Below are 24,397 nucleotides of genomic sequence, written 5' to 3' on the forward strand. Positions count from 1 at the left end.
AAATATATTATCTCATAATCTTTTCTTGTGGTAGAGTACAAAAGGAAGAAATTTTGTCTGCAACACTGACAGAATAAACTGTTTCTATAATTGGAAGTTTATATAACAAAAAGAATAACCCTTAGTGTGTGTGTGTGTGTGTGTGTGTGTGTAGAGAGAGAGAGAAGCTTAAAAATGTAAGAGGTGAATTTTATATATTTTTTCTTTCAAGTGATTAGTCTAAGGTGTTATCCAGTGATTAAATAATCAGACAATTTTCTTCTCTATCCATTTTAGATGTCAAATATCTTAAGGTTTAATGAGTACCCTCTTTTACTCAAACATTTAATTATATAACCACAGAGCTACAGCTTAGCTGGGGAGATGGATGGCTGGGCTAAGACATAAACCCTGGAGTGAGGTGAGCAGCTCCAAATACCCCGAGATTGTCCGGAATGGCTTTTATGTATCTGGAAGTTGCACCAATTTGGCAGACTCAGTTGTGCAGAAAATTGGTGTATGGGGAAGAACGCTGAATATTTATTGTGAAGATCTAAAGCATAAATGAACCATTTCATCTTTTTCATCATTATCAACCAAATGGCTGCCCATTTGGCTACATGTATATCTATTATCAATAATAATCATTCATTTATTTTAAATTAAAAGGTTTGCTTTCCCCAAGGTTCCTTCATTCTCTAAAAGAATATAAATACCATGATGGTTACATTTCATGCACTTGAAGGTCCTGACACCCAGACTAAGACATGTATTGTTACTTTAATAATATCATAAGGCAAGGGACAAAGAGTGGAAGAAGCTCTCATCTAACATTGTCCATTACATACCACACACTGCCATTCATTTTCTCATTTAACCCTTATTTCATTTTTGTAAAATAGAATTATTAATATTGTCTCTGTTCTGCAGCAGAGAAACTGAGACCAGTGCCACTGAGTAATCTGCCCAAAGTCACCCTGCTAGTATATCATAAAGTTAAGATTTAAATCCAAGCCAGTCTGACCTCAAAGATTGCATTTTTTTTCCTTTATAGCTTGCCTTTTTCCATATGGTTTTTCTTAGTAGTGAGAAGGGTTGTCCTTCACAAAATAAATTAAGGTCATTACTGTTTTAGATGTACTTTATTGATAATATTAACCATAGTTTGGTCTGTAGTCAGTAAATAATCATATTAAATTAAAAAAGCAGGTAGGAGCCAACTGCAGGTGAAGAGCTGGTCCATTCATCAGAAGGTAACATTAACACTTGCTAAAGAGGTGATGCTGACTGCAGTGGACTCATTTCAAAACTACTTGTTTCCATTGCAACTCTAGACACACACCAGTAAATGCAGTTGGTTTCAGTTCCTCAGGGAAATGAACTTCCACAGTAGCAACAGAACAATCTAAACAAAGAGAAATTGAAGAGTTCTTATCTTGGGGGTTCTTCAGAAGAAGAAAACTCGCCTCACTTTGTACGAAAGAAATATTCCTGAAGAGTTGTATGTTAATTAATATGTTTGAATTTGAATAATTATTTAGAAGGCATTCCCTGTTTATAGGTAATCTATTGTGGATCATTCTTTTTAAAAAAATTTAAATAGCACTCATCCCATGATTTAATCATTTTTAGTAACAATTTGAGTTTTATTTAGTTAATTCATTTCAATATGACTACTACATACTATGCCCTTGGGTCTCTCTATTTATAAAAACAATTTCAATTTATTTCTCCCAGTTTGTTGTTTTTTGCTTTCTTGTTTGTTTTGAAAATCCTCTGATATCCATAGTTCTTTATAAGTTAACAAAGCATTCTTCTTGTTTATTGCTATACTCAACTCTTTCATTCTTCTGCGCACCTGTCAGAACGCCCAGGTGGTGAGCAGGAGCTGAAATTTACAGCATAAGCTACGCAGTAGGAAAAACTAAACCTCTCTAGGTAATTTCGTTAACTCTTTTAGACCTTTAGAAGGTGATAAGATTTTCTGAAACAAAAACTACCTACTTGAGTCTTCTAGATCTGTGTTCTCCAACACAGTAACAACTAACCACATATGGCTATTTAAATTTAAATTAGATAAAATTTAATAAGATTTACAATTAATCCCCCTGTCACACTAGCCATAATTTCAAATGCTAAAGCAAACAAGTGGAGAAAAATAAATAAATAAATAATAAATGCAAGCAACATGTGGTTAGTGGTAACCACATTGGGCAGTGCACAGACAGAACATCGTCACCGTCACACCAAGCATTATTGTATGGTGGTGGTCTAGATTATGACATAAAATATACACCATGATAGTTGACCTCCTTTTGTCATTTTTTTCTTCGGTGTCCCCAGTGATTATAACAAATATCTGTCGAAAAGTGAATGAATTGACTAAGTGACTGGAAAGCAGGAAAAAATGTAGTTTCAGACCCAGAGAGGTTTTATGTAGAATATCATATAATTTTATTAAGTTGAGGAAGCAGGAAATTGCCTAGATTTTTTTTTTTAATAATTATCTATACTTGCTTCTAATCTTTACCCACAATAGACTATCATATTTAAAAGGTGATTCATTTATTTTTGTCTAGAGGTAACTGTTATTCTTAAGTTGGATTCATTTTTGTTTGCTCCGAGGTAAATATCATGTTTAAGCTAGTTGGAATCATTCCTGTACATGCTTTTTACTTATACTGTGCCTTTATGTATGGACAGCAAGATAGAGTATTGATTAGTATGTTTGTAAATATACATAGTCACTGTGGTAAAAATGTACATAATCAGTATTTTCCCCTCAATATTGCATCCCATAGATTTCCATTTTGATACAGTAAGCACTGGGTGACTCTTTGTAATTGCTGTATAGCACACCAATTTATAATTATGTCACATTTTCTTATGAACTTATTTACCAATTCTTTTGCTGGACGTTGAGGTTGTTTCCAGAGTTTGGCTCATAAACAACGCAGCAGTGAGCATCCTTACCTGTGTCTCCTTGCACACCTGTGCACTTCCCCAGCCTAGGGTATATGCCTAAAAATGTAATTGTTTCCTAACAATGTCTAACTTTTCACTTCTAAATATGTCATATCCTTATCAAGTTAAGGAACTTCTATTTTATTTAATATTTTGCTTATCAAAATAAATACTGGATTGTATGCTATTCAGAATATTTTCAATGGGCATTAGCTTTTTCTCCATTAATCTGTTGATGTGATGAATTACGTTAATAGATTCTTCTGTTATGGAACTACTCTTGCATTTACTGGAAAACTCTTCGTAGTCATGATTTTTTCTTACACACTTTCTTGATTGCGTTTGATACTTCATTTTCTGTTTCAGCATCTAAGCCTAAAGTTAGAACAATCTGTGTGTTCACTTTCTCATCCACAATGAGTATCAAGTTTTCAGCAACCTCATAAAATATACCAACAGCCCTGGCCAGGTTGCTCAGTGGTTAGAGCGTCAGCCTGCGGACTGAAGGATCCCAGGTTTGATTCCAGCCAAGGGCGCGTACCTCTGTTGCAGGATAGATCCCTGGCCCCAGTCGGGGCAAGTGCAGGAGGCAACCAGTCGCTGTGTCTCTCTCACATCGATGTTGCTTTCTCTCCCTCTCCTTCCCTCTCTCTCTCCCCCTCCTCCCTCCCTCCTTCTCTCCCCCCCCCCCCACACTCTCTTTGAAAAGCAATGGAGCCCGGCCGGGTGTGGCTCAGCGGTTAAGCGTCGACCTAGGATCTAGGCGATCGGGGTTCGATTCCCGGTCAGGGCACATGCCCGGGTTGCGGGCTGCAGCCGATCAATGACTCTCTCATCATTGATGTTTCTAGCTCTCTCTCTCCCTCTCCTTTCCTCTCTCTGAAATCAATAAAGATATATTAAAAAAGAAAAAAAAAGAAAGAAAAGCAATGGAAAAATATCCTTGGGTGAGGATTACACACACACACGCACACGCACACACACACACACACACACACAAGAAACATTTTCATTTTTTCCCCTCTTTAAATGGTTGTTTCTGGAACTCAATCACAGGCTATTTCATAAAAGAATGCAAGCCATATTCAATATCTTTCTTCTCTTTATCTAGATTTGAACACACATTTTCCCCCCAACCTATAACATCTTTTTTTAGTACTTTACACCTTATAAAGTCAGCATCATTAAGCTGAACACAGAATATCCAAAATTACCTCTAGTTACTGTTTCATACTCCACCTTTGCTAGGAACATACTGAAGGAACCATAGGGACCAAGAACGTTTTTAAAAACTTAAAAGAAGAAGAAAAATGAAAATCAGACTCCTATCTTTTCATTACTGATATAGAAGTTAAAAAGACACCACTACAATCTGTACTGAAAGGAAAAATGAGTTTTATTCACATACAAATACTTTAACAGGGAAAGTAGATCACTTAAAGGATATTAGAAACTTAAAAATCTTCAAGTTTCTGCGACTGTTAGTACTGCCTTTAAAAAAATGTCTTTTTAAGGACCATGGACAAAATATGTATCTTTCCACATTGCCATTGACTTGGCGGGTACGTGGCTGGCCGTCCTCTGCAGCAGCAGCAGAGGCAGCAGGTGGCAGCAGCTCCCGCTCAGAAAACAAGGGGAGCGGAGCGATCCGAGCCAGGCGGCCCCGAGGCCAGCTCGCCCCTTTTGCCTGCATGCTCACCTCACAAGTGAAAAGACACGGCCTAGTGCGTAAATCCCACGCGCTTTGACAAAACACACGGCACTTCTTGTGTCTGTTTTACCTCTAGAATTAACAACAAACAAAATAGGTGGGTTTGTGCTTTCTAGGACTTGTCTGCCCTGTCCCCCTCTTCTAATCATGCGTTCTTTGGGTCTTGCTAAAGCCTTTTTTTTTTTTTTTTTCAGGTGAGCTGGCCATTTATTTATTTATGCATTTATTTTTAAATATATAGTTACAGATTTCAGAGAGAGGGAGAGAGAGAGAGAAACATCAATGATGAGACAGAGTCATTGATGGGCTGCCTCCTGCCTGCCCCCTGCAGGGGATCGAGCCCGCAGCCCGGGCCTGTGCCCTGACCGGGAATCGAACCTCGATCGCCTGGATCCTAGGTCGATGCCCAACCACTGAACCGTGCCAGCTGGGCAAGCTGGCCATACCTTTAGACTTTTGCTACCTTTTATTAAATGATAGTGGATAATAATAACATCATCAATAACAATCCGGTAATACAAGTGACCATTTGTTGAACACAGTATATGCTGGGCTCTCTGTCAGGAGTTTTACATCATTTAATTCACACAGTAACTCAATGAATTAGGTACTTTTGTTGTCCCCATTTTATAGATACCAAAACTGAAACACAGAAAGGTTAATTAACTTGCCTAAGATCACACAGCTAATAAATGAAATGGGCCAAAAGACCAAAACAGGCTGTCCTACCTGGAACCTATGCTTTTCACCATTACTCAGGGGTGTATTCATCAGGGAAACCAATCCCTGCCAATAGGTATGCTTGCAAATATTTTTATTTCACTAAGACACAGACTTTTTGAGCTATTTAAAGTGTATATGTTTCCAAAACCTTTTTGAGGAGTATGTCCACAGGTGGGAATTCAAGGTCACTGAGAGTTCAGTGTGGAAAAGATATTGGGATAGACAGACCAAGGAGAAATCTCAGCTTCTTCAGTTACTATCTGTGGAAGATTGACAAGTTATGTGACCACCTAGAGCTTAACTTTCCTAATGTATTAAGTAGTGATAATAATACTTGTGAAGATTAAGATAACATAGGATAGTTTCCAGAACATAACCAAGTACATCATTGATTAATATTATTAGCTTATGTCCACCTTCCTCAATAAAGTAGTGTCAATTATGAATTTTCCTTGGGTCGGATGAATCTGGAAAAATTAGTTGAAAGGGAATAAAAGGGCAATATTGATTAACTGAAGAGTGCTGCATCATTAACTTTTATATCTTCAAATGATGAGTGCATAAAAATGTTTGTTGTCAAATTAATGACTAAAGTCACAAAATTAAGTAGTCAGTGGATATTTTAAATATCTAAAAACAGTTTTTTCAAGTATTTGACATGCAGTTTTAGAGGACTCAGGTTAACAGAAAGCATTGGTATTCCTGAGAAATTTAGTTACAATTAAATAAGATTAATAGAGGCCCCTTACAATTTCTGACTTAAAGATATTCAGTTTAGCCCAGCCAGACGTGGCTTAGCAGTTGAGCATCGACCTAGATCCCGGTCAGGGGCGGGCAGGATGCAGCTAATCAATGACAACTCTCTCATCATTGATGTTTCTTTTTCTCTCTCTCCATCTCCCTTCCTCTCTCTGAAATCAATAAAGATATATATATAAAGATATTCAGTTTATATTGTGACAGCATTTTTGTTCTCAGATATGCTTATGCTTGTATTTGTTTAATTATTCATTAAATTAACTCTCTTTCAGACCAAAAACAGAAGATGCCTGGGTATTTGCAAAATCCAATGCCATTCAGGCTATTGGCGTCATGTCGTTTGGTGAGTATATGGTTTCAAAGGCCCTTTCACAATACGGAGTCTTCTGTACAGTGAAACAGTGCTATGTTTCCTACCTGTCTGGAGAACAGATGTCTTACGTTTTACACATCCTATTAGCACCATATGATCTAGTTGGTGCCAACATAAAATTAGGCTCAAAATTTCTCATTCATCACTAAAATTTGCTTCCATTTGGACAAGTCTCTTTCTCATGCAGAACATTCAAGTCGTCTTATTTCTTAACTTGAAAATCTAGCAAATGTTAATGGACTTCTTCAAAACCTTGCGCACAGAGTATTAGGAATTGGCCAGGTGGCTAAAGCTACTCTGTTACATCACAGATTGGAAAAGAAGCCACGGACTGAAAATGCAGTCTTGTTTATATTCCCCTTAAGATTGGAAAGGCCAGTAGGAAATGGAAAATGGGAAAGAAAATTGAATAGGCCTGGTTTCTATCAAGAGTGACATGAAGAGACTACACAAGCCTAATGTGAACGAAATTTCTCATTCCCAAAGCTGTTAGAAATATTATTTTTTGACATATCATAAATTAGTATATTTGAGCTTCAGTGCATTAGCATTCCAAAGGAGCATACATCTCTGAATTTTCAGATGTAAAAAGAGAATACTGGTGCTTGCTTCAATAATGCTTTTTTTGTTGTTGTTTTGCAGCATTTATTTGCCACCATAACTGCTTCTTAGTTTACGGTTCTTTGGAGGAACCCACAGTAGCCAAGTGGTCCCGCGTCATCCATGTGTCCACCTTGGTTTCTGTGCTTATCAGTATTCTCTTTGCTACATGTGGATACTTGACATTTACTGGCTTCACCCAAGGTAAAATGAGAGGCTCGGTCTTACCGTAATTTTGTAATCACATGGAGTGGTGCTCTCCCTTCTCATTTTGGGAGTAACCTATTTTTTCTTCTAGCCTCTTGCCTCTCTGCTGTTTCTGTTCCCTAATGTGCTCCTTTTTGAACTGTTGAGCTTCTGTGGTCCGTTCTCTCTCCTTCCATGCTTTCCCTTCAGAAAACATGAATTCTGGCTCCCTACTCTACTGCACCACTGCAACTTTATTTTCAAAAACAATCTCTTCCCGCTCTGCAAGGCTAATCATCTTCTTCTGGGTTCTGATCCTCATGGGCCTCTCTGAGTCGCTCAACAGTACTGAACAGTCTTTCTTTCCTCCAGTACGTCCTGAACATTGTTTCCTCCTGTAGAGAAAAGAGCACCACTATGCCATCATTCACGCTTAGTAATTATTTCTCTCTGAGCAATTTGTCTTTGCTTTCTCTTACCTCCTCTCTCCCCTCTACCCCTCAGCCTCCACTAACTGGCTCAGACAAGTTGCCTTTTCCCCCCCCTCTTAACAAATTCTCTGGAGACTTTTATTATTTTCACTAAACCTTTTATTATTTTAACTCGACCTTTTTTTCATCTCTAGCCTCTTGCCTGCGGGACATTTCTACTTAGTTGTCCCACTCTTGCCTGGAACACAAAACATCATTACTCCCACCGCACCAGCTTCTTCCCTCCCCCCACCTTACCCGCTGCCCCACACCAAACTGTCTTCTCTTCTATTCACCCAGGCCCAACAACTGGGCGGCCATCTCTCCTCTTCCTTTGACCCTCACATTCACTTATCTCTGTGGTATGATAGTCAGTGTATTCTGACAGCCTGCTAAATGCCGTGATTCATGCACCTCACAGCATTTGTCTGTTATCTCATTTGACCTTTGAACAACCCTATGAAGGTAAGTGGAATAACTAGCTTTACCTCCTGCTTAAAACACAACCAGAAGTAACTTGCCCAAGCTGGCTGGTGACAAAGTAGAACACAAGTCTCCAGACTTCCAGTCCAATTTTCTTATCATTTATTTCTTGCTGCCTACCCCATTTTGGTCAAGTATGATCCATTAAAAACTGTCTCTCAGACTCCTGCTCCTCTTAGGTGAGTTTTCTGATGATGCTGAAAACTGGGCGGATAGTGCATTGTTTCAAATAGAGGTTACAGGTGACTATGATTACAGGCAGATATTTATGAAATAGAAATAAAGATGGTTTCAAAAGAGAGCAATTAACATAATTCCGATGCAGTAAAAACATCATACATGTGTGCACCATTAGAGTGCAGTAATGAAGTACCTTGTAAGTCCTGATAAGAATTGTGTTTCAAAATATTGCCACGTATCACTATTTTTGCCAAGATAAATGGCCTATAGGCTCCAGTCTGTACAAACCCTTGGCTTTTAAATGCCTTTCTTGTGAAACATAAACCCTTTTTTTTAGTCACACCTTCCTGGTGTGTTTCTCGGTGGTAATTGCTCAGATATAATTAAATCTTTATGTAACAAAGCTGACAGGTTGGTTAGGGTTGTTTTTTCCCCCCAGTTATAATTCCCTAAAATACACTTAGACTCAGGCTAGAATAAGCTGACACTGTTTCCTCAGGCCATTTCACCTTAGGCAGATCTGGTCTTGTTTGTGCAAACTGTGTGCTGCTTTTCTTCTGCTTTTCAGTAGGTTAATCTCAGCCTGTGAGGAGGGAGCAAGAACCCTAGGTTATTCGTGACATTCCCAGTGACTTTCAGATCAGTGTCAGGCTCATTTTTTAGTGGAGGTTAGTGAAGGGGAGCTTCTGTCTTTTTTTCTTGGGAGGCTGGAGCCTTTTCAAGCAACCTTAAAACAGGCCTCTGCCACCACTGCTCTGTGGTCTAATCCCCTTCCGCCCCAAAGGAGTACTAGAAAGTCGTATATATTTGTTCTAGTTGATGGTGAGAGGAGAGAAGGGTCACTTAAAATAAGTCTGAGGAAGAGGCAGGTCATTTAGCTTTTTAATGAAAGAAAATAACAAAAGTATTGTTTTCTCTTTAAACAAGATAGTAGTGTGTGTCCTTGATCTAATTTCCTAGTGAGTCTAATGAAAACTGTGATGAAAATTTTAAAATGTAAGCATGTTATATTTAGGAAATAAACAGACCGAAGTATTTTTTGTTTCAGCGCTAGGAAACTTTTTTTGCTGACATGTCTTCTGTGCCCTCATTAGACCCTGTGTTTCTTCATAGGTATCTGAGAAAGCACAGTCTCTAAATAAGAATTGGTTGAAGGCATATATGGTCCGTCATTTAGAACTAATGACACATAATGCTCTTCCACATTTTCACAGTTTTGAATCAGCTCATTTACACTGGGGTTCATGGGATGCCATGAAAGATACTGTATGCTTGGAATTCCTTGCCGTGGCCCTGAGTCTGTGATTAAACCCTGGAGTGTGATACACAGGAAATTCAGCTCCCCAGATGCAACGGTCCACTCTTCCTTTCAGGATTGTCCTTAATCTATGAATAGCATTTAAAAAGGAAATTTGTTTATTTTAACAGACCCTTGGTTTTTTTAAAATAATGAAGTCACTTACTTACCAGAAACAAAGACCAGAAGCAAGTTTATAAAACCAATGCACAAGAATTTAGGGAGTTGGTTCTCGTGTAAGAAGACAATGGATACAAATTTAAGCAAATCTACCAAAGCAAACAATGAGAATAAGAGGTAAACTGTTAGTGATTAATTCATCTTCAGGTAGAACATGTACTAGTTATCAGTCAGCAATTATATAATTATTGAATTCAAAAACATTTAGATTTGACAATCTATTCTATTAATTAAAATGAAGTTTATGTAGCTTCATTGATATGAATATCTACTATCTCGTTTATTAGATATTTATATTGATATACAGTATCTATTAAATAAATCTATTTTATATCATCCCCTAGGAGACTTATTTGAAAACTATTGCAGAAATGATGACCTGATAACATTTGGAAGGTTTTGTTACGGAATCACTGTCATTCTGACGTACCCAATTGAATGTTTTGTGACTAGAGAGGTAAGCACAATTCCTTTCCAACACTTTGTCTAGGGAATCTCTCTACTACATTTAATTTAGGAAGATTTGTATATAATTCAAATCTGCAAATTCCCAAGTGCGTGACAAGTAATATAATTCATAAAATTTCCTTTCGACTAGTTTAAAGATAAATGTATATACAGTGTTTACAAGATATTTTTTCCTAAAGTTAGATTTGGTTTAGTTTACATTAGCATAAATATAAATATTTATACAACTGCATTCCAAAATGAATGCCAGCCTTTAATAGAGCCAAACTCAGTTTGTTTGTTTTTAAAATTCTTACAAAGAAATTAAGTACTAAGGCTTAAAACATGTTTTACAAAATTACCTTTTTGCTAAGATATTTTATAAGTTGACATGTATTAAAGGCACCATAGAACAGATTCTGATCAGTTTTGTTATATTTTTAAAATGAAAATATCTTATTTTCCATGGAAAACCAAAATTCCATTTAAACCATTCGTTTTCTAGATAGATTTTATTTATATGCTTATATAAATATATTTATTTCTTTGTATTATGTACCATATAAAATAATATAAACAGTTTTAAATATATATATTTCACTTTTAAGTCAACTCCAAGTTATGTTGTATCATCTACCTGGATTTGTGGAGGAAGATGAAGTGAAAGAGAATTAATCCCCTTTGTGTAAAATCAGAGAACATGGCTTATCTGGAGCCTCGTAGCTAAAAAAATCCACTGTACCAGCTTGCTTAGCAAAAAAACATGGTCCTGCTTCACAGTGGCTCTTTCAGGAATCACACTGAAAAGGGATTAGTCTTCGGGCCTATTCCTAGAGGCCGTTTACACAGTGACCATGTGAATGGCTCTTATGTGTGAAGTGAAACTCCTCCAGAGCTTTAAATACACCGACTGACTAATGGGCAGGCTCCCGTCCACAGATCCGCGCTTACCTTATGCCGGCCCGGGCTAAGGAGCTGCACAGGGCAGTGGACCAAGGCAAGTTCCTCACTGTGCACGTCCTTTACAGTTAGCCCTTGACCTCATTTGCAAACGTATAACTCACTGCTCAGTTCTCCACTTTGAATATAAGGGAGACGTAAACGGAACTTTATGTCGATTTTTTAAACCTAAGAGCCTTAAAATTTTGCTAACCAACGTTGGATGCAGGAAATGGTTTTATTGTAGCTTCTGCCCAGTACTTTAGGTTCCAATCTGATCTCTAGGTGAACAGTAACAGGTGGTGCATTCTCATAGGTTTCTGGTAAACCGTCTTCTGTGGACAGTCTGAGTCACTCCACCCGCAAAGCTAGGTCTTCAGGACTTGGAACCTGTATTTCCTTTCTAGCTGCCATGACAGGAAGACAGAACTAAATCAGGAGCTCTGCCTCACAGCAATGACTAGGCAGAGGAACCTTGTATGTACCTCACCCATTCACTTCCTTTCTCTTTTTCTTTTTCTACACACACAACGCACACACACAAATATACAGTTGGCATAAACATAATCAAAGCCATTTCTATTTATAGACAAAGTAGCCAGCCGCGTACAAGGACACCCAAAGGCCTGTCTCACTAGCTTGCCTCACTAGTGATTTTCCACTATTACAATTCTATCATGGAGGCCTCTATAAGAATAATTTTTAAATAACATAATATTTGGAGAGGCATTACCAATTGTAAAACCATAAATGAATAAAAGTTGTTAGTATCCCCATTAAATTATTAGGTACCACCATAGTGGTATCATCTATGCGGAATGTTATTTATTTAGTACCGTTACTTATCACAGCTTAGAGAGTTGGCTTTGTGAAGGTTCCCCAGCCTCTGGCCATCTCTGCCATTTCCAACTCTTGCTTCATGGTTTTTTTTGTATAGCCACCACCCTGTTCAGACTGGTTCCTTCTTGTCCTTCACAGGTATCATTCCTGTTCTTACCTCTTTTCTCGTTTTCACACTGTTGCCCCAGTTTATAATTCTGCTCTAAATCCTATCCATGTTTCAAACCTCACCTCAAGCCAAGGTAGGACAGCACATTTCAGGAATGCTGTATAGCCGATCACGTTAAGGGAGACAGAGCTAGATAAATGAAGCTCCTTCTAGTTCTAAATTCTATTTGATCTTTTTTATCCTGTCATAAATTGATTACTATTTGTTTCACTAGATTCGTTGGACTTCTCCAATTAGAATGTTAATTTCTGAGGATAGGAATCATCTAGACATTTTCTCTTTGCCAATCAGATCGCAGTGTAGGACATATTAAATAGGTAACTGTTGATTGGTTTCCTAATCTGAGTATCTGGAAAATGGTGATCAACTTTTCTCCATTTTTGTTGAGGAAAGGCAAGATAAAATAGGTTTAACTTGTATCAAACAGGATTTAGATTACATAAAACTAATTTCTTGTTAGTGAAGGATATTACACATCCATTATCATTAAAGAAAATTGTGGTAACTTCTTCCTTAGAGGTCATTCAAATAATCTGAAAGTATCTGTGATTTGTCTTAGTGGTAAACTTGTTGGACGCAAGGAAGAAGGACAGGCAACTTTTCTCTTACACACTTGAGAAATATATTTATTCACACATTAATATGCTATGTACTACCTGTCTAATAGTTCAACAAAGAATGTGTGTTAATGATGCGTATATGTCTATATGTAAGTAGTTTGGAAAATGTAGAACATTCATATGGTTTAAAATTTGATCAGTAGTATTTTATACAGTCCTAAGTGCCATAATATGAAATACTCTCTTAATAAATCCTGCCTGTGTCTGAGAATCCTTTTCTAAATAATGTGTTTATTTGGCAGGTAATTTCCAATGTGTTTTTTGGTGGGAATCTTTCATCAGTTTTCCACGTAATCATAACAGTGGTTATCATTACCATAGCCACGCTCGTGTCATTGCTGATTGATTGCCTTGGAATAGTTTTAGAACTCAATGTAAGTATATTTAAAGGTTTATTCCTTCCATTCTAAACATCCCTTTAAACATGATGTTACATTTAACATCAGATGTATTATACTTTAAAAAATATGTCACTTTCTGAAGTGGACTTAAAATGAATTTTTTATATAATAGTAACTATTTATAATGATGATCACACACTTTATGGGACTCTATATTTTAGAGCAGTGGCTCTCCAATGGAGGAAAGTTTTCCCCTCCTTCTCCATGGGACATTTCACAATGTCTAGCACATTTTTGATTGTCACGACTGGGTAGACAGATGCTACTGGCATCTAAGGGCTAGAGGCCAGGGATGTTGCTAAACATCCCACAATGCCCAGGACAGTCCCCACAACAAATAATTATCAAATCCAAAATGTCAAAAGTGCTAAGGTTGAGACAACCTGGTTTAGACAACTTTTCCATATTTTACTTTCTATAATACATAGATATGACTAAAACCAACTATAATGCATCTGGAATTTCCCTGCTAAGTAAAAATAAGTCTAGAGAGATTCATTAAAATATGCGAATGGAAAGAGTGATATCCATACCCCACATTCACTTGCAATGACTCATGTTCTTTTTCTTTCAAATATTTTTTTCTCTCTCTAGAACTTTCCTTTGTAATCTTTACTTCTAACTTCCAAATCTGGGTCCTCATTATATCACATCTGAATTAATACTGGCTTTTTGCTTCAACTAACACATATTTAAGTTTTCCTTCCAATTTATCACCATCCTGCTCAAAAATCTCCACTTTCCCATAATTTCTGTTGCCTCTGTAATCTGACTCCATGCCTTCTATGGCAAGTTGTTTACCATTTACTTAACATCTACCCTCATTTCTAGTCAGTCTTATTTTTGGCCTAGGAGTAAGTCATATTAGTTTTTTTATCCTTTGGCTTCTGTTTATTCTTTCCCATAATTATTATTTTCCTTTCCTTTCTGTCCAAATCTTACAAAGATTTAAGATCTAGTGCAACTTCTAGCTCATTTCTTCATTGAACAGATATATATTGAATAATCACTGTGTGCCACATAGTAAAGATACAATGATGGGAGGAAATCAGAAAGGATCCATGCTTTCATGGAGCTTATAATCTCACAGAGGAACATGAAAGTTCAGCTGCTATATAGGCAATAAAGAAGACAGACAGAAGTAGGTGAACTCCCAAAAGACTTTTTTTGAGGAAAGATTGACAAGATGTGGTGACAGATTCAATTGGGAGGACAGAGGGATAGAATGACTCCTTGGTTCTACTTTGTGGAACTAGGATAGTGATGACGTTTGGTGAGACATGAATAATGTCTCAGAATCACAGTGCATAGCATTTATTAGTCATGAGCCACGGAGGGCTGACTTACAGGCGGAATCCCAAGCCATTATTTACTCTCTCCGTTGAGAGTTGAGGGATAGATGAAAGCATTATTGTCAGTGTCTGGATGTCAGTGACACTGTTCCTTCCAGATGTCATTTGGATTTGAAGTTCCAGACAAAGATATATTGTACTTGTGTTGGAAACCAGTCACACGCTCTTATAGATTTCCTTGTAGCAGAATATGTGGAAAGTAGGGAGTAGGCAGTTTCCCAAACCGCATGGGACTGGGGAACCATTTATTCCACTAGCAGTGGAAAGAAAGCTCATGGGAGAAATGAACAAGGTCAAGGTAACTTGTACTTACTTCCCCAACTTGGCACAGGTTTTCAGACTCTATAGCCCACCTTTTTAATCATGCTAGTCCGAGGTTCCCTAAGTATAGGCTTTAAGTTATGTAAAATAAGTTTGCTCATAGACCAAAGCCTAGTAGGTTCACTCGAAATCATTTTATGTTCCAACCTTGATCTATATGGATGACTGCTACCTTAACGTACTAAATTAATTTATGTATTATCTTGTATCATGTGCTATTTAGATTGTCCATAAACTTTCCTTCCCTACCAAATTAGAAGCATTTGAAGATGGGAATGCATTTAGCTGCCTTCCCCATCCTCCATGGGATCCAGCGCGGTGCTAAGAGCCGAGCGCTCAGATTAGTGCAGGGTAATGGCCCCTGGCACCACGGTCAGGGACTGTTTCTACAAGTGCTCCTGGACATAAGGGACACCGTTTGGCGTAGCGCCAGTAAATTAAGTATTACAAAAAATTGTCGGCGCCCTGGCCAGGTAGCTCGGTCGGTTAGAGCATCGTCCTCATGCAACAGGCTTTTGGGTTTGATCCCCGGTCAGGGCACGTACAAGAATCAGCCAGTGAATGCATAAATAAGTGGAACAACAGATCGATGTTTCTTTCTCTCCCTTCCTGTCTCGATAAAATCAATCAATAAAGGAAAAAAAATTATTTTAATTGTTGATGTTGACTATGCAGAGGAGATTATCAATGTAATAATTGCCAGTTCTGTTCTTATTTCGTGAAATGTCTCATTTGAGCTCACATATTTCCTTTAATATTGTAAGATTTTGATATGAGAGAAAGTATGTTTATTAACTGCCTGACGACTCACCACATCTTGATAGTCTGATAGTTTTTATTCCCTTTAAATTCACTGTCATACACACATTGCTTATTCTTCAAGAATGATTAATTTCTGTAAATTCGACCATTACTTTCTGTTAAGTGCTAATCTCTCTGACACTTGTGCAACAAATTGTAAGCACATAATCCATTAAATATTTTGTATTGTACTTATGCTGAAAATTTTTTGTGGCTAAGACAGAATTCTGGTATTATAATCAGAGAAGAATATTTGGCAAGTATCTGTTACAAAGTCAAGATCTGAACTGGCTGTTGGGGACTATTTTTAAAAATTTAAAACATGGTTATAGATCCTTAGATTTTTTTAAAAACTTGATTATATAGACATTCATAGAAAAAAACAATTGAAGAAGAGTGCTAAATTGCCTCTTATGACCCAATAACCCAAGACATTATACTAGTTTTAAAGCACTTTGTAGGTTAATAAAATCTAGGATTTCCTTTCTCTTTCAGACCACCCGAGCATGTTTTCCCAATCAAAAGTCTTTTGGTACACACAATAACATATGCAGGTCTTCATTCAAATCCCCTTTGTGTGGGCATTTGTCACATTTAATAGAGCCACATCAAGCATCATTTCTGTCAGTAACTAATGCAGGCGGGATCATGAAGCACTTTTAAAATAATTAAAGCATGCTGTGTTCCACTTCTAACATGGATCGAGTTTTTACTCTGTGCCAAGTGTTTTGCACGCGTTATCTTTCTTCATCTGTATTAATTTTACATATGAAGAAACTGAGGCACAAAGTGATTAAATAGGCCACACTAGTTGTAAGTGGCAGAATCAAGATTTGAGCACAAGTTTTCAGACGCTATAGCCCACCTTTTTAATCATGCTAGTCTGAGGTTCCCTAAGTATAGGCTTTAAGTTATGTAAAATAAGTATGCTCATTTCTCTATTCATTTTTTAAGTTAAAAATCTATGCATTGAGTTTACCAGTAAGAGTAATCAATAATATATATGGATAGACTTTAATAATGGGTTAAAATAAATGCTGTGAGATGAAATAAAATGGAACTCAAAGTTTTTCATCTAAACAATTTTAACTAAGCTTTTTCCTTAGTTAATAATTGTAGTACTTTAGGAATTCTTTTCTATTGTGGCTTCTGAATCATCACCAAGTGTAATGATCTTCACAGATGAGATGTATAATAAACCTTCAATTTGCAAAGTTAAGGAAATGCTGTTACTTAGTATAATTAAAAAATAAGATAAATTTTTCAGGGTTGTATTAATTATTTAATAAAAAGCAACTCCCCATTTAGAACTTAGCTTCCCTTTTACTTCATAGTTTTCATGGCAGTAGACAACAATAACGTGTTTTTCCAAAGCAAACACACCCTCAAATAAATTTAAAGAATTTATTTTAGAAGCAAATAAATATAAGTCCCATTCTTGGTAGCATCTCGCATCAGTGTTGCTACTAGAGAAAAGAAGCCTCTGCGTTAATTGGGCCCTATGGGTTTCCACTTGCAGCTGTACAAAGAGAAAAGATGAAGCAGCTGGTGCCTGTGGCCAGAGTAACCAGCGCAACAAGCATTGTGTGCAGCTTACAGTGGAAGGAAGAAAGCAAGCCAGTTACCCAGTGAGAGCCCAGATGTAGAGATGCAGTCATCAGGGTGAGCGAGCCATAGTCCAAGCTGCCAAATTCCTCCCAAGCTAGGGTTTGTTTTTAAGGTATAGGGATACGTTTCATGAGTCCAGATCAATTACAAAGTAGAAATTTAAAAGACATATAAGCATTTGTTTATTTAGTTTTCAGCTTCCTTGCCTCACTCGAGAGGTTTCTGTTCAGGTAGGAGAATTCAGATACTTTTCCAATCTGTATTGCCAGTAAAAACCTTTAACACCTTCTGTTATTTCCCACCAGCAGACTGCAAAATGCCCTGGCACCAGTAGTGTTATTGTCAAAGGAGAGTGCTGTCCTGCCTTTATAAATAAGGATATATTTTATTGTCTCTTTAAGAAACAGTTATGGTAATTATGTCCTATCAGGCAATTTCAAAAATTATTCCAAAGCCAGTGATGTATTCTCAAGCAAGGCTGTATTAAATAGATCAAACAAGCTGGCGTTCTTTTTAAGGAGTACAGCAGATGGAACTGCTCTATCTTTTACACTTGATCTTGGGTCCTAACAACAACCTCTAGCAAGACTGAGCTTTCAAATATTAAGAAAGTAACTGCTATCTAGACAAGATACCCAGCTGGACTTCTTCCAGTACAAACATCAGCTATATAGTTTTCCCACTAATTGCTACTTTCTCAGCTCTTAAGAATTATAAACAGAACACCCATTGCTTTGTACAGCCCAGCAAGTTAGGTTTGGAGCAGCCCCAAAATGCTGACTGATGACAGCTTCTTAGCAGCAGCTAGTGGCAGTGTTCACCCTGACAGCACTTTCACACCCCACAGTCCCGGGTGAATTATGGTTTGTTCCTGTAAAGAGAAAAGACTTTCTCCATACACACATACAGTATGTGTGTGTGTGTGTGTGTGTGTGTGTATTTGTGTTTTAATTACCTTTTTATTGTTTTCAAAAATTATTTCCAAGACATTAAACGGTGTTAATTATTATAAACACAGACTGAGTCATCCAGGATTTCCCATAATTTAAAAAACACTGTCAGTTTCAGGTGTCACAATAGAGCTCAAAGAATCCATAATTCATTTAATTCTAACCATATGAAAACCTTTATACACTGCGTACCTTTGTAGGTATTCATTTGTATTCAGGTGCTTTGAATGGCAAAATTATATTGCCCATGTGTTTTAAATTAGGATACAATTTTGTACCTCTTAGTAGTTTCCCATTTGTATATCTCTGACTGTAGAAATATTTTCCATGAAATGTGGTGAGTCCTATTCTTCCCAGAGTTTTAAATGGTAGTCTAACTTTATAATGTGTCCCCCTTAATTGCCATTTCTCTGTACATTTGCTTTTTTTGTAAAAAAATAAATAAATAAATAAAGGTATTTTGGTAATTATAGTTATAATATTTCTGGTATGAAGATAGTACTTACTATAAAACTCAGCAATTTTGTAAATGGTGATATCAAGAAAGCATTTTCATTAAAATTATTCTTAAGGTATAGCATCTTATTTTATATCATCCAACTTCAAAATCAGTTTTCTATGATTTTACCAAATAACCAAAGTTGTATCAAAAAGCTTTCAAATCTTTTTGGGAAAAAATATTTAATTTAAAATTACCCAAGTAATGTGTCAAAAAGCTTTCAAACCATAGGTTATAAGTGTGTAAGTTTTGTTACACTCTTCTTTCTATGTTTCTGTATATTTACAAATTTCATAATAACTTTTTCAAATATAACAAAACATGTATTTTATGCAAAGCTTGCTTTTAATTTAAAACCAGTGTTACATTTGCTATTGAGTGTATGTTATAAAACAACAACAATATGTTTTATGGCTTAAGAGAATATTTTTTGTCATACAATTATATTTTACTAATATGTTATATTTTGTTTAATATATAATGTAATTAACATTTAATATAATTAGAAAAATTTGTTACCTAAAATGCCTTAAATTTTAATATTATTTAAATTTTTTATTGTATTTTATTTTTTTCATCTCCATTTATCCCCTCTATGCTCTCTTCCACACACCCCCCCCCAGCAATCCCCACACTGCTGTCCCTGAGTTCTTTTGTTCTTTTTTGCTCAGTCCCTCCACTTACCCCTCCCCCCCAAACCAACCAGAGCTGTCTGCCTGCTCTCTATGAATCTGTCTCTAGGTCAAGTGTTGCCACCTCAAGGGGAAAGTTCCTTTTTCTTTGAAGTCAAAAATTCTTGGTATTTTTATGATAGACAACTGCTACTCATAATTTTTCATGTGACATTTCCCCTCAGGTTGGACTTATCCATAAGCTAGTGTGGGGGAGGGCGAATGAGTCATACTCATTTAGTTCTGCCGTCAATTTTCTAGGGTAATTAATGTGTTTCGTTTTACTTGAAAGATGATTTTGAAATTCGATTTTGTTTTGAGTGCCCTTAGGGTTATAGTTGTTCTGTCTTGAACAGACAGGCACCTACTTTTATACAAACTCAAGAAGAAAGAAAAGACAATATGCCCTATATATCTCCCAATAGGTCCCCCTCCTACACAATGACAAATAAACCTCTTAAACAGCATGGTAGATACACAGTAATTTGTATAAGGTATTATATGATATAACTGAAAATATGGAAAATTTCAAGAGTTTGCCAGAAGTCAATCTTACAGTCACTTTTGTTTTCTGTACTATTTTCTGATTATTTTTCTAGTCTATTATATTATTTTATTTTACTGAATTATATTTTACTCATATATATTTTTTGCTCTTATTTCACTCTTCTCCTTTGTAAATATATATGCCATCAAAAAAGAAAAAAAACTATTTCTAAATTTTTCTTGGAATCTTTTTCTTTCCTTTGTTTGAGTTAACCAAACCTATCCAACTTTTAACATGGGCAATGACAAATACATTTTGTAAATGTTTTTAAAAACTCTCCAAGGAAATGTTTCATCTGATAACATTATCTTGTTTCTCATTTTCAATACGCAGGGTGTGCTCTGCGCAGCTCCCCTAATTTTTATCATCCCATCAGCCTGCTATCTGAAACTGTCTGAAGAACCATGGACACACGCCGATAAGATTATGTCCTGTGTCATGCTTCCCATTGGTGCTGTGGTGATGGTCATCGGGTTCGTCATGGCCGTGACAAATCCTCAAGACTGCACGCGTGGGGAGGAAATGTTCTACTGCTTTCCTGACAATTTCTCTCTCACAAACATCTCAGTTTCTCACTTTGAACTGACAACTCAACTTTCAATTTTAAATATCAGTAACTTTCAATGAGTTGACTGCTTTAAAAAATATGTACATCTTCATAGACCCCTAAACCAAATAATAGCATGCACACATGTTTTAGTGTCTATATTATAAAATAATTACTTTGGCATTTATTAGGACTTGGCTTTATTCTTTTGCTCAGTATAAACTATAAAGAGGAAAAGAAAATCGAATCCATTTTATCTTAAACGGGGGCAAAATAAATGTTTTGTTTTACCGACTACTGCACTAATCTTAATTGCAGAAGGAAAGTGAAGCCTTTGACATTTGCTGTCATCCTCTCAAAGCATTATTCTTTTATTTAGTATGTGAACCAACATACTGTTTTCAAATAAGTGGCTGATTGTGGGTTCAAATTTTGTGTATGTGCCCTTTATGAGATAAAACAAAAAACACAATTTTCGTCTTTTAAAGTCTATGGAAGAGAAGGGAAGAGAAGGGAAATTGTTAAAGAGAATAACTACTCTGAAAGCAGTAAAGCTCTCTATTATCATTTCAGCAGCAGTCGTGTTTAGAGGGAAGTGAGTCCCTGGAGAAATGAGTAGGGTCCTTGCCATGTTAAGAGCGTGAATACTAGACTGGATGTACAGAGCAAGGTGTGTGAGGAATCAATACACCTCCCAGCTTTTGAGCCTGTGAGAATACAATGGTAGTGCCAGTAAATAAATTATGAAACAGAAAGGAAAAAAACCTACAAGCTGTTCTGAGTTAGGAGCCCAATAGATCATTTTGCATCAGCTCTAAGCCTGTTGAATTAGAAGTGCTGGCAAGAATATACAGCTGGAAACTGAACTTTCAGGCAAAAAGCTTGCAAGCACAGTCAGGGCTGCAGAAGAGGCATTCTCACTCCCTCGGGGCGCGGGGGTGGGGCGGGGGAGTTCCTTAGAAAAATTCATGGGAGCTTTTGTTTCCTGGATTCTCCAGAAACAGACACTAAGATGGGGCTTGGTGTACAGGGTATTTATTAGGGATCATAGCTAATGGGAGAGAGGAGGAGAGCAGGATTGGGAGGGCAAAGGGGAACTTCAGTGCAGGCCAACAAAGCCTCAGCCAAGTCCATAGGGGGGTCTGGAGCATACCCGGCCCGTCAGAGATGTCCCTGTTCAGGAGAAATAGCCGGGTTTAAGCACCGCTGCCTGCATTAGTCCCTGAAGGTGAGCTCCAGTGGAAGGACGTGCCACACCGGTCAGGGAAGGATTTCTTATATCTCTTAATGAGGATTTCATATCTTTATGACTACCTTTAATTTTATTTATTTTTTAATATATCTTTATTGATTTCAGAGAGAGGGAGAGAGAGAGAGGAAGAGAGGAAGAGAGAGAGAGAAACATTAATGATGAGTCATTGATCAGCTGCCTCCCGCATGCCCCTGACTGGGGATCAAACCGGGATCTCCTGGATCCTAGGTCGATGCACAAATGCTGAGCCACACCCAGCCAGGCTCTTTTATTTAAAAAAAAAAAAAAAAAACAATTATAATTTACATTCAATATTATTTTGCATGAGTTTCAGGTGTATGTGTAGTGGTTAGACGCTCATATCCTTTACCTAGTGTTCCCTCCATATTTCCAGTACCCCCCTGGCACCATTCTATGACAATCTTTAAAAGTAACAAAATAATTTAGGATCATCTGGGTGGCGACCTTGTATCAACAATCACCCAAGATTTTATTTTTCACCTTTTCTTTTGTATTTCAGTCAAGTTGACAGTCCATAGTATTATATTAATTGTTGCCAAAAACTGAGACAGCATCCCAAGCAGAGTTAATACATATCTGGTGTAGCTGTACAAATCACAGGCCAAAAAGGCCTCCACAGGAAGGATATAAAGGACAGTTTCACAATAGTCTGAATAAAGAAGCAGTGAAAGCTGAGTCATTGTGCGTCTCATATAGTAAGAAATACCTACTGAAAGCAAAGGAAGTTGCTCCTTAGCAGGTAGAACCATGCTCAGGCTTAGAGTGGTGATTTTGCTTCAGTAAAACATCATGCATGTCTCTAAATTAATTTAAATCCTATTGGCGATGTAGATTTTCTGTATTATAGATTTGTTTTTATAGTTGTTCAAGAATCATAAGGTTAAGTGGTTTGTGACTATTTTTAGATTGATACATGTTTTGGTAAAATAATAATAAAAATCCTTTCATTCCACACTGAGGGAATGTAAGAAATTTTTTTCAGCAGCTGTCTCTCCATTACTCAAGACTGAGAAACACTGACCTACATAGTGATTAGATAAAATCATGAGAGATGAGATTTCCAAGAATGTACAAAGAGAAGAACGTCAAGGGTAACGTAATTTAGCACTTAACCATCTATTATCTGGGACTTTTGTTATTGCTTCAGATGCATTAACCTTGACTCTTCAAGTCAAAAGTTCCTGATAGGAACTGAGTGCTACATTCATGCCTAAAAGAGATTTGTTCTGTGTTTTTCTTGTTGTTGTTTTGTGCTTTGTTTTGGGGGTGTTTTTTTTCTTCCAAATCAACTGTAGAACAAGACTGCCTTGGACGCAGTTATTAGCTGCATGGATTACCAACATCTTTTAAAGTATGAGAGAATAAATCTTTGAAACTTCCACCTATTTTGCAAGAATATGTATCTGTTTATTTTGCCACCATTCAGAACTTCAAGAAATCCCCCAGTTTATTTTCTGCCTCAGTGAGATTTCCACTGAAACTCATTCCCTCTCTGCTCATTCCTGTCGTTAACAAAGCAACTTGAGATTTTTAAACCAATTTTTGAAGTTGTCACTATATTTGAACTTATAAAATGCTCAATTTTTAAAAGAGTGGAGGGAATAGTGTCTTTACACACTAATGCAAACATCTAACAATACATTTCCTTTAAGGATATAGATGGAATTGCACCTGGATAACATAAATTGGGTCCCCATCCATGTCACTGATAATAGGATCTTCAATCTCAGCCCTAACTTGAACCATCTTTAAATATCAGAACAGGTAGACTGCCTTGCCTCTGGTGTTTCCCCTGGTGTCAAACAATAATTGTTGCCTTTTGTCTTTCCTAAAAGACTCTGATATCCAGGTTATAAGAAAATTCCAATTACTGCTCTGCTGGAGTCATACTGCGTGCAGCTACTCAAAGATTAATTTATTAAGAACAAGGCCTCCTTCTCGTTTGTCTGCTGCACTTTTTTTTTTCTTTTAATCCTCACCTAAGGATATTATTTCCATTGCTTTTCAGAGAGAGAGGAAAGAGGAGAGAGAGAGAGAGAGAGAGAACATCTATGTGAGAGAGACACATCGATTGGTTGCCTCTCACACATGCCCCAATGGACAAGGGATGAGCCTGCAACTGAGGTACGTGCCCTTGGCTGGAATTGAACCTGGGACCCTTCAGTCCTCGGGCCAGTGCTCTAACCACTGAGCAAACCCAGCCAGGGCTATCTGCTGCACTCGTCTTAGGAAAGCAGTGCTGGTCTGTTGTTTTGTGGAGCTGGCCCCTGCCAGGACCTGGTGTTGTCTGGTGTGCCAAGAATGGCTCAAGCCTGGACCAGCCGGTGACCATATGGTAGGGCACCATAAATGCTTTACTGACTGTGGTGGGGTAATAATTACACCAATCAGATAGGCTCCTTTAAGAATTTATAATTATCCTAAAAAGTATATAAAGGATTTGCCTGGATACCAGAGCAAAGAGTGGATGAGAGACACCATGACCTAGAGAACGCATAGGCTAGAAG

At 37.2% G+C, this 24,397-nt stretch overlaps 1 protein-coding gene across 1 annotated transcript in view; it reads left to right on the forward strand.

Annotated features, from left to right (window-relative positions):
* Positions 1-21,501, forward strand: part of SLC38A11 (solute carrier family 38 member 11) — a 53,396-nt gene extending 31,895 nt beyond the window's left edge. The window contains exons 8-12 of the mRNA XM_087819425.1: positions 6,409-6,479; positions 7,152-7,313; positions 10,250-10,362; positions 13,163-13,294; positions 20,404-21,501. Coding sequence (XP_087675551.1) covers positions 6,409-6,479; positions 7,152-7,313; positions 10,250-10,362; positions 13,163-13,294; positions 20,404-20,697 — 772 coding nt within the window. The 3' untranslated portion in view covers positions 20,698-21,501. The remainder of the gene's footprint in view (positions 1-6,408; positions 6,480-7,151; positions 7,314-10,249; positions 10,363-13,162; positions 13,295-20,403) is intronic.
* The last annotated feature ends 2,896 nt before the right edge of the window (positions 21,502-24,397 follow it).

This window comes from Miniopterus natalensis, chromosome 8 (genome assembly GCF_054644295.1).
Source record: "Miniopterus natalensis isolate mMinNat1 chromosome 8, mMinNat1.hap1, whole genome shotgun sequence".
In the NCBI taxonomy this organism is placed as follows: Eukaryota; Metazoa; Chordata; class Mammalia; order Chiroptera; family Miniopteridae; genus Miniopterus; species Miniopterus natalensis.